Source organism: Notolabrus celidotus, chromosome 7 (assembly GCF_009762535.1).
Source record: "Notolabrus celidotus isolate fNotCel1 chromosome 7, fNotCel1.pri, whole genome shotgun sequence".
In the NCBI taxonomy this organism is placed as follows: domain Eukaryota; kingdom Metazoa; phylum Chordata; class Actinopteri; order Labriformes; family Labridae; genus Notolabrus; species Notolabrus celidotus.
The window spans coordinates 7,889,198-7,899,747 of NC_048278.1; the positions used below are offsets into that span (position 1 = coordinate 7,889,198).

Sequence of the window (10,550 nt, forward strand, 5' to 3'; positions counted from 1 at the left end):
TGACGTAGTAGCATCTTGGTAGTTCTTTTTGCAACAGGAAGGGAAATAAATACATGAATGAAGGGTTGGTCAAACTTTTTACAGCCAAGTTAATGCATAGTTTACAATCACATCACGCTGGAAGTGCAAAATGATAAATATCTACAATCTGCTTGAGCCATGACGATTTGTAAGATGGTTACTAAGATGTCTTTTCCGTGTTTATTGCTTTTGTCCTTCCAGTCTTGGACAAGGTATTTGTGTAACTATCTGTAAATAAAGACAAGCTCACATCTGTATGGCAATGGAACAGCTGGTTTACAGTTTTATAAAGAAGCATATTGACAGAACATACTACACTATGTGATGACTGTCTACTAATGTGGTTCTATTTACCTTTTATAATTTAACACCTGCTGTTATTAAACTGGATCTTATTATGTATCTTATAATTTTCCATCCAAGCTCCATCAGCTCTCTACATATTACCAGTCTTCCTCAAATCACGTTTTATTTTAGTGTTTCTGATCCTTTGGAGTCACCATACATTTATGCTCCAATCAACCCAATGACCGCAGATGTTAGGATGGCTCTTTGACACCATATGTTGTGTAATTAGTCCTTCAGAAAAGGGACTGAACATAGAATAACAGAAACAAAGCTCAAATAAATCATTTGTATACATATATATATACATAACAAAAATATCTAAAGTTTCATCCCAGGCACATGTGGTAGAATCAAACTGGATGCCAGCGGTGTCACCTCAGGACTTCATATGTCACTCTTTGGAATGATGAACAGAGGAGAGGTGGCAAATGAAAAAAGAGACAACGTAAAGTGAATAAAAAGAAAGTGAATGTGCACAATTCAAACAAGTGCGTGTAAGTTGTGTAGTATAACTCTAAAAATTAAAATCCTGAGTGAAAAAAAAAAGGTCAAATATACAAAATGTCCAAATCTCTTTAAGACAAAGAAAAGTGCAGAAATAAAAAAAACTACATCTCATTTTTTTAACTAGGGCAGAGATTCAGTGCCCTTCCTTCAAAGGAGTCATTTTCCACAGAACACTTTGACGTGAAGAGAAGCACAGGTGTTCACGATGAATGATGGCTGGATTCCATTTAGCTGCATCAGTTTGAGGGTCCTGTATTCATGGTTCGTGCTGGCTCAACTGTTACATTAGAGAGGGGAGTAATCATACATGTTATGTGTAACACATGTGCTTTTCAAGAAGTCAAAACGTGCTGTGGAAAATAAAAAAATATTTTGTCACAGCTTAGAAACTCACACTGCCCAACTATATCTTTCCAAAGCATGACGCAAATATGTAAAACCCAGACGACACTTAAAAACAGCGTACCAAGTCATCGTGTATGCTTCCAGGACAAACCAGTTTGGTTCTCCTGTAGTTTTCCAGTTAGAACATTTTCATTCTTCTTCCTCTGAACTGTCTCCGTTGGATAAAAGGAACATTATTTCAATGAAGTTTCATAGTGCCTCTCTGTATCTGACAAAAAAAAACATGGAGTAACATGGAGGAAGCTTGCTCAAAAGTTAATCATAATGCAAATTGATTTAAATTTACAGAACTTATTCAACACTGAGCCAATTTGTCAAGTTGATTCTTCAAATTTCAGTCATCATTCTTCCATATCATAAATTGAATCCATCAGCTGTTTTAGTAATTGGTCATATTTGTGATCAATTTCAAGACACCCCTTCAAGCGATTACAGCTTATGTTGAATTATTGACAGATATTTTGCACCTCATCTCTGATCGCTCCCTGGCTGTTAAACTTTAACTCTGAATGTGGGAATAGTTTGACTCACACTCTAAGAAGTTTGGTATAAAAAAAACAGAAAAATGCTTGACACCAGCGTATCTTCAAATAAACAATGCACACATTCGATTTTTAAAAGGCTCAACCTTTCTCCCCACAGCTCGCTGTACTGATCGATTTATAGACAGTTTGCCTAAAGTTTGTGTTGAACTGATTGTAGGCAGAAAAATAAAGTAGAAACACAGAAACACAGAAATGATTGAAAAAGGACAGGAAGGCACAAGATAGAAGTTGGTTCCCACAACTGGTCCCTGGTCAGTTGGTGTGATCAAACCAGAGTTTGAGTAAAGGAGGGAGAGTGTCGAGCCTCAAGCCAGCGACGAGGGACAACTTCAACCAAAATCTAAAGGAAGCAGCAGCAGATCAGATGACAGCAGGTTGATCGTTCCCACTAAAGGTTCCCCCACGTGTTTGGAGGAGGGAACTGGTCCACATCTCCAGATTCATCATGGGATTTGTCCCCCAGGTTGAAGGTCAGCTTGTACCGTAAACGTACTTTTTCCTGTAAGGTGAGAAAAGAAAGTCAGATACAAGTCAGATCATCACTAACACTTCTCAGTAGCCTCATAAAAATGTGCAGTGGAGTTTTCTCAGTAATTACCCAGAAGATTTTCTCTTTACATGTAATGTTAATCACTGAAAACAGTGTGTTAGCCTCAAGGTCCATAAAGATTAAGATCTACTTCCGAAGCATTACCGAAACATTGAGGGATAATTGTTTTTAACCCTGCCTTTGATGGTAAGTTTCTGGACTTTCATCAGATCTTGCACTTTAAAATTTCTAGACAGTGTGTATTCCAAAACATTAGAAATCCTTTTTGCCGCTAGAAATAATAGTCTTCCTGTTAGTATTCAACGTTTGTTTAAATTAAGAGAAGGACATTATAATTTCAGAGGGATGTGTGTGTTTGAAACATGTAAAGCTAGAACAAATATAAAATGTGAATGTGTTTCAGTTTTAGGAGTCAAAATGTGAAACATACTCAGTGACGAGTTGAAATTGTGTTGTTCTTTGCAGAGTTTCAAAAAAGCCTTAAAATACAAGTTAATTAATGAATACAATATTAAATTAACAATATAATTCCAGAATAATGATAATCCTATCGGATATAATTAGCTCCTCTCACCAAACTGTAGACTTTTGTTCTTTTTAAATTAATGACCAAAATGAAAATATTCATTCATTCATTCACTTTCAAATTTGCACAACAGCAATCAAATTTTCCACCAAGGCATGTACCTTTAATTTATTATATATAAGATTCCCATACATTCAAATCAAATGTTTTCCCTAATTGATCTAAATCAGTTTCATTGACTCTACAAGTAATAATGTAAATTGCATCCTGAGCACTATTTAAAATGTCCCTCTCAACAAGTTACTAATTCAAATTGACTTATTAAAGCTACTGTTTCAAACTGTACTGAATTACTAGTAGTATTTCTAATCTATGCGATCTGATAAACGATCAAGTGCTGTATTTTGTATTTTCAAATTAAGCGGATGTTACATGCCATCCTCGTGCCTGACTTCCTGTCCAGGTCGATCTTCTCTGTTCAGCCTGACACTTGCTGGGCGCGGTCCCTATCGGAAATTGACCTGGCACATATCGTTAGCGGAGCAGTATTGACTAGAGTAACGTATCGGCTGTGCAGTGCGCTGAACGAACGCAGCGGTGCGCTCACTGTTTAAATTGTGCTTTAATCTGTTTGGTCTCCTTAATCTCCTCAGTCAACTGTAAGTGACATATATGGACAAGTGATTTAAAAAGAATACTACAAAAAGCTGGCTTATTAAACAATAGCCCTAAACTGAGGCAGACTTTTCATGAGATCATGAAATCCAGGCGATGGAGCGGCAGAGTACCTTATGAGGGTTAGCCAACAGAAGGATCTGTGTTATGGCCGCTGGAGGCAGGATGGGATTGAAAGATGGGAGCTCCGTGCTAGAGGGAGGCTGCAGCTTTACCTTCATAGCCTAGGCAACAAGACACAACCACATTGAGACCACAGTAACCATCTCACATGATAATATTTAAACTGAATGTTAAGACTCAAGTGACTAAATCGACAATGCTGGCCTACCTTTGGTACTGCTGCCTGAAAACGGATGTTGGTGACGGGAATGGGAGCGGATGACAGCATGGAGATGATCACCACCAGCACGTCGGGCCGGGAGGGAGGACAGTCATGGGCAAAGGTGAACAAAACCCGGAGGCTGTGTTTGTCGAATACAGTAACTGGTAATAAGCTGCCTGGAAATTTGTAGAGAAAATGGAAGCACATATACAAATTTGATGTGAGGTATTGAAGAGAAAAATGCACTTATAACCTCACGTTCAGTCTGGTGTTATTGCTCAGCTTACCAGGTTTGACTGACTCTAGTTGCACAGAAACCTCAGCTAGAGAAATGTTGTCGTAGGGATCAGCAACAGTGAGTGAGCCTTTCTCAGCAGCTGTGAGACTGAGGTTGGAGAGGAGTAGAGTGTCAGGCTGCTCTGGTTGAATCTCCAGGGTGGACATGGGACCTGGAGGGGCAGCAGCAGGACCAGAGGAAGCGGTGGTTGCATTAGGAGCAGGTCTAGAGCTGGCACTGGACTTCTGCAGATCTCGTAAGGTGACTCTGGATTGAGGTTGTAGCTTATCCCTGCAGATAGAATACAAAACACAAGTTGGACAGTAGTTGCATGCATCTTCGAACTATAAAAAGTCAGTGTTTAACTTTACAACTCCGAGCTGTGAAGGTGAACGCATCAATCATCAGACAGCTTTTAGTTTGTTGACTCAACATCCTCCAGTCTGTTTACCATTTGACCTGTTGGTTCTCTGGAGGTAGAGACTGCTGTAACAACGTCCTCCCCAACAGTTCCAACTCTTCCATGGGTTTACTTGGAGCAGTGGGGCCCCCTACTGGTGGAGCCTGCATTGTTTGGACATCTGGTAGCAACACTGCAGCAGGGAGCGATGTAGCAGATGATTCTTTGCCGTCAGAGGACTGAGAGAACAGGGTTAAAGTATCCATGTCAAACAGTGTATGAATATAAGAGTACTGTGTAGACTTGCTCTTGCTGGAGATAACAATTAATATGAACTGGTACAATATATGCCTGATTGAGATTGGTGAATGAGTGATGTAAAATGGTCTAAACTGATATCAGTATTCATGTGTCTTTTAGCTTTTGTTGGTCAGAAAGATTACAGGGAAAATTCAACAAGGACTCGCTCAGGAGAAAGGTATTATCTTCCTACTTGCACCTGAAGGGCGATGTGGAGGTCACAGTTCTCCGTCGCATTCAGGCCTGAAAATAAAGTGACAGCAGAGGTTGATTTCATTCATTGACATTAGAATAGTAACAATAAAATTCACTTCTGTTTCTGCCCCCTGATCAGAGCCTGCCTCATGCTCAGCTAAATGAAAAAAGGCTGTGGATGTGTGTAGCTTTGTTGTGGTTTCTCCAGATGTGGCCTGCCTCTAAGGATGATGGGATTCAGACAGCTAACCAGTCAGGGGTCCAATGGAAACATGGTGTAACTGTGCTGAGTAGACTGAGCAGCGTTCACAATGCTGACTTTTGCTTATTGGCTTGTTAAAAAAGTTAAGCATGGTAATCTACCTTTGTGTTTATGAGCCATATGAGTGTTTTGTGCTTACCCAGCGACATGAGTTCATCATCCAGGAGGCTGACGCCCAGGTTCTGAGTCAGGGTCTGCAGGGTGGAAGGCTCGGGGTTGGCTGATGCTATGCTAGCTGATGCGTTCAGCCCCATCAGATCTACAAGAGCTGAGCTACTGCTGGCTGGTTTGGGCAGAGAGAAACCATGCATGATTTCACAGTCTATTCAAAGGTGACATTAATGAAGTGTAGTTACTTCTGAAAGATGCAAAGTAACACTTCATTTCTATTTTAAGTAGTGAGCTGAAAACATATGGGCACACACTTACCAGGGTGTGAAGATGTGGTTATGTCGTCTTTTGACACGTCCTCTCCCTTTACCAGCTGTCTGTACAGATTAATGACCTGCGTCAGGCTGTCGTTGGCCTGTAAGATATCCGCTGTGAGAAAAATAACGGCTTGTTAGTATCAACCCTTGTTTCTGTCCAATTCATCTTCAGAATAAGCCTGACTCGAATTACAAGTGAGTTTATGCTTTCTGTGATATGATACACGATTCACAGTGACAAACAATAAGATCAGTAAATGTACCCAGGGCTTCATCACTGTCCTCTGTATCACTCGCTAGTCGGAATAGTGTCGGTCTCATCTTTTCACAGCGCTGGTAGAGATCCTGCGGACAGACACATGTCAAAAAAACACAAAGCTACTTCCCTGCTGAGAAGCATGAGCAGATTTCTGAGAATGGGGTTGAAGCTAGTTTTACTGTGCTGAGCTGTGCTAACTTTAATGAGCTCCTGGTTGCTCTGGGAGCAGCTCTCCTTGTTGTAGCCCTCCAGCAGCTGGCTCAGCAGGCTGACGCTTTCCTTCACCTCCTGGATGGCATTTACTCGCTTTGATACCTTCTCCACACGTTTCTGGTCCTGAGAAAAGAGCAATAACAGCTCATCAAAAATATATCAGAACAATGCTGATTCTTTTGCAGACCTTTTTTTCTTGACTGAAAATGTTCACACAATGCATTAATCATAACTAATGTTATAGTATTAAAGTTTATAACACAGGTACAGATTATATTCATCACAGTAAATGTCAAAAAATGTAAAGGTTGGGCGGGTTTCACATCCTTTTGACTAAATAAGTATTTGATTAATTAAATTATTTTTCCTCTTTCCAACTTTTATCTTCAAACATGTTCCTTTTCAATGGGAAAAAGTGCTTTTTTCTCAACATATCTGTTTACATACACTATCAGTCAAAAGTTTGGACACACCTTCTCATTTATTTATTTTAATTATTTTCAACATTGTAGATTAATACTGAAGACATCAAAACTATGAAATAATCTGGTTTTGCCATAATATGGATCACAACAGTAGTCAAACAGGGCTATCCATTGTGTACTAACCCTACATCTGAACAACAACTGATGGTCTCAAACACATTAAGAAGGCAAGTCATTCTACAAATGAACTCTTGACAAGGCTCATGTTAATTAGAAACCATTCCAGGAGACCACTTCATGAAGCAGACTGAGAGAATACCAAAAGTGTGCAAAGCTGTCATGAAGGACAAGGGGGCTACTTTACAGAATCTAAAATATAAAACATATTCTGCTTTGTTTAACACTTTTTAGTTCATTAAATAATTCCATATATGTTCTTTCATAGTTTTGATGCCTTCAGTATTAATCTACAGTTTTTCAAATAATTTAAATAAATAAAAAAGGCTGAATGAGAAGGTGTTTCCAAACTTTTGACTGGTAGTTTATAACTGATAGCAAAGGGATGATTCGGTTATAGATCAAGTGGAATATGAGGTTGAACCATGTGCGCATATTCCCGGATGGTTTGTGATTTAAAAAGGGAACATTGCGTGAAAGTTGGCGTGTGCACAGTTTGATAAATATGAATTCTTTTTTGAGCACATCATTTCCTGGCTTTTGGTGTATGTACACTCTCAGTAGGGATTTTCCACACTCTTTTATAAATGAGACCCCTGAAGTCATTATTAAAGCCAAGTTTCAGATTTTACTCAGATCAAAACATTGCTTTTTCATTGGTTAGTGAGCTCTCTGCATTTGCTCCCAATGTTTGGAGGAGGCTAAGTAAAAAACTCATATCTAAGTATTTAACATTCCAACAACAATTAAATCCCTTTGCAAGCTCTTAACCTTCTTCTCAGGAGCATTATAAGAAATTTTATCAAGCATGACCCTGGTTTTAATTTGTAAAAGTTGTGTATAAAATAAGACACATGCATGTGAGGATACACACTGTTCAAAACACTCTGTAAACAAAAGCAATGACGCACCTCCTGGACCATTTCCTTAATGAGCTTGTTTGCTGCTCTTAAATCTTCGGGGTGAGTGCTGTTCAATAAGCGAGACAGCATCTACAAAAACAGGATAGGACAGAAGAGGGAGAGGAAAAGAACTTTGTAAACTATAGACTGCTCCATCGTTTTCCCTGGGAGGCACAATTCAGAAGATTTCACAGCTATGGGATATAGTATTTATGAATCTACAGTGATGGCGATAAGAAACAGGTCCCTTCTTTCACAAACTTACTCAAAGAGATTGGTGCATCTTCATCATCACTTATACCTCATACCTTGGATTTCTCCTCATCCTCGAAGATGGCACTTTGGGCTCTGGGTGGAGGTGGTGGGAGGGGCTTGTCCTCAGGAAGCACAGGATCCAGCTTGACAATGCCTGGAAGAGAACAAGGACTCCCTTAACCTCACGTCAACAGAAGAGATCCTTTGTGTTTATTTTTACTGTTTGTATTTCTCTCTTTAATAAACTAGGTCGGCAGCCACTTAGATCTCTGTCCATCCATACTTTATACCTGTGCAACAACACTTCTATTCTTTTTGATAATTGACGGCGTATAAAAAAAAGGGTTGGTTGAATTTGGGACAGATATAAATGATACACAAGCCTGTATATTGTAAGTAGTAACTGACCACACTGTGGTTATTTTGGAATAAGATGGACTTGGTGGGAAATGTATTCTAGTGAACACACAAGACTTGACTAAGCATGACTCTGAATGTCTGTCTCGTGCTTTGGGCTCATCCCTATAAAAAGGAGAACTGATACCACCTTTCACAAAACACTAAACAAAGAAAGAACAGGGAACCCGACACTATCAGGGAAATAAGGAAACTAAAACAACATTCATTCATTGCTGTATAGGACTTATATAAAACACCATGCACTTACAGTAACTATGAAGGAAATGAGAGAGCTAAAGGTGAGGAGCTTGTCAGAGACCTTTATTTTGATCATTGGTCACATACTCAAGCTTGTGAAGTGGCTCACCCTGTTTTTTCAGCATCTGATAGGCTTCGGCTATCTTGGTCTCATCTGGCATGCTCATTGTCCAGCTGTACACCATTTCTAGCACCTTCTTCTTGACTGTCTCTGGAGCTCGGGTACCCAAATACTGAAACAAAAACAAAAAAAATTGTGAAAACATTGCTGCAGGCTGCTTTCACTGGTTAAAAAATGATCTCAATGTTGTCGACTTGAAAGCCAAACTTTCATGAAACATGAGGGATCTTTACCTTTGGTGAGACCACCTTGATGAGCTCATTGAGAAAGCGAAACTTTCCCACTTCAGTGTGAAATCGCTTCCCGCAGTTTTTCATGCACATCTCAAGAACCTGCACAAAGTTCAGAATCAGTTTTCATTCACAGATCTTAAAAAGATAACCCTTTACCAAAAAGTCTGCAATGTGAAAGTAATGACAAGCGGCCTTTCTAACATGACCTTTACAGACATCTATGCTTATAAAACATAGTTCATTGAAATTAAGATTTTGATGGATGAAAATGCAAGCAGGACAAAAACATTTACCATAAGCGCCTGCATAGCCTCCCACTCTTGGGGAGACTGGATTTTGTGGGCCAGTAGTCTGGTGGCAAGCTGAGGACTGATAGACACAAACAAAACACAAATTAGCTTTCACTTCCATGATGCTGCATAACATTCACATGAATTTGAGCCCAAAATAAAACTCATTATTTTGCAACATGTGAGGCATACACCCATGACATTTAAGACAGCATAAGAAAAGTCAGACATTCACGCTGCGATCAGCTTTTACGGTGCATTTTACAGAGCTGTAAATGCTGTGGGACTGAATAAAGTTCAAGATCTTTAGCAGCACTGATTTGTCTCTGAAGTTTTCTTATAACCTCATCTCACCCTTCTTGGTCATTGTTAAGCTGATCACAAAATCCGAGGATACAGTCCCAGTCAGTTGACTTATTCAGAGGGTTGGTGGCCTTGTCTGTAAAAAAGGAAAGAATCATTTATATAAATGCTATAAATGGAAATGCTTTGTAACACCCCCTCTTAATGGATTCATCTTTAACCTTACATTTTTTTAAATGAAACATTGGTATCCTAATATGTTTGGTTTAGATCTGCCCTATATTTAAGGGTGTAATGTAAATGCACAGCAAAGTTGAGTCTCCTGTCTTACCATTGTTATTTTGCATAATGTAAACTATCAATTGTCTTGTTTGGAGCACACGGAGGTGGTTGCTCGTGTTTGCAGGGATGACTGTGACTGTGTCAATGGTCATATTGGAAGTATCGATTGGTTCCTGGTTTGGGCTTCGATCACCTGGTTTGTCACAGTCGTTCGGAGGACGGGCTAACAAGCTAGTTGATTTTGCTAGCACTTAGATTGATATTTTTATAATTCTTAAATGAAAGTATCATGTTTGTGAGGACTCCCGGGTACAAACTGCTAACATATTAGATGAGAACAAATAAAAACACATAATCATAGCAAATGTTACACAATATCTGACCGACTTGGTTCCGTATCGACATCTATACTCTTAATTTGATGTCATTCGCACTCTTAACTCCCCAAAAACCTCCTCCCAAAGAGAGGGCTCCATACCGACAGCGTCAGATTTTCCTGACATAATCACCCGTGTCATTTTAAAGCGTACAATCCACCACTGCACGATTAAAGTATCACCTTGTATTTTAAGCAAGATTACTTACTGATGCGAGACTGCAGGCTAGCCTCATCTGGAGGCGCCGCCGCCATCTTTCGGGAATTCTAAAACAAGTGGCAACTCTCGCGTT

General features: G+C 39.5%; 1 protein-coding gene across 7 annotated transcripts; it reads right to left on the reverse strand.

Moving 5' to 3' along the window:
* Positions 1–60: 60 nt before the first annotated feature.
* Positions 61–10,538, reverse strand: LOC117815475 (ADP-ribosylation factor-binding protein GGA1-like). Of its 7 annotated transcripts, none has more exons than XR_004631828.1 (18): positions 10,467–10,538; positions 9,651–9,735; positions 9,300–9,375; positions 9,007–9,105; positions 8,762–8,885; positions 8,049–8,149; positions 7,750–7,830; positions 6,222–6,359; positions 6,028–6,109; positions 5,766–5,876; positions 5,476–5,619; positions 5,079–5,122; positions 4,631–4,818; positions 4,190–4,470; positions 3,909–4,078; positions 3,691–3,801; positions 1,343–2,325; positions 61–1,153 (listed from the first exon to the last, which is right to left on the reverse strand). XR_004631828.1 is itself a non-coding variant. In XM_034687216.1 (17 exons), the coding sequence occupies exons 1-17, from the start codon at positions 10,510–10,512 to the stop codon at positions 2,215–2,217; spliced, it is 1,992 nt and encodes a 663-aa protein (XP_034543107.1). In that variant the 5' UTR covers positions 10,513–10,538; the 3' UTR covers positions 61–2,214. The 7 variants fall into 7 exon arrangements, 4 of the variants coding, with proteins under 4 accessions (XP_034543107.1, XP_034543106.1, XP_034543105.1 ...); XR_004631827.1 differs by having other exon boundaries at positions 5,073–5,122; XR_004631826.1 differs by lacking the exon at positions 10,467–10,538 and adding an exon at positions 9,931–10,048 and having other exon boundaries at positions 5,073–5,122.
* Positions 10,539–10,550: the final 12 nt, after the last annotated feature.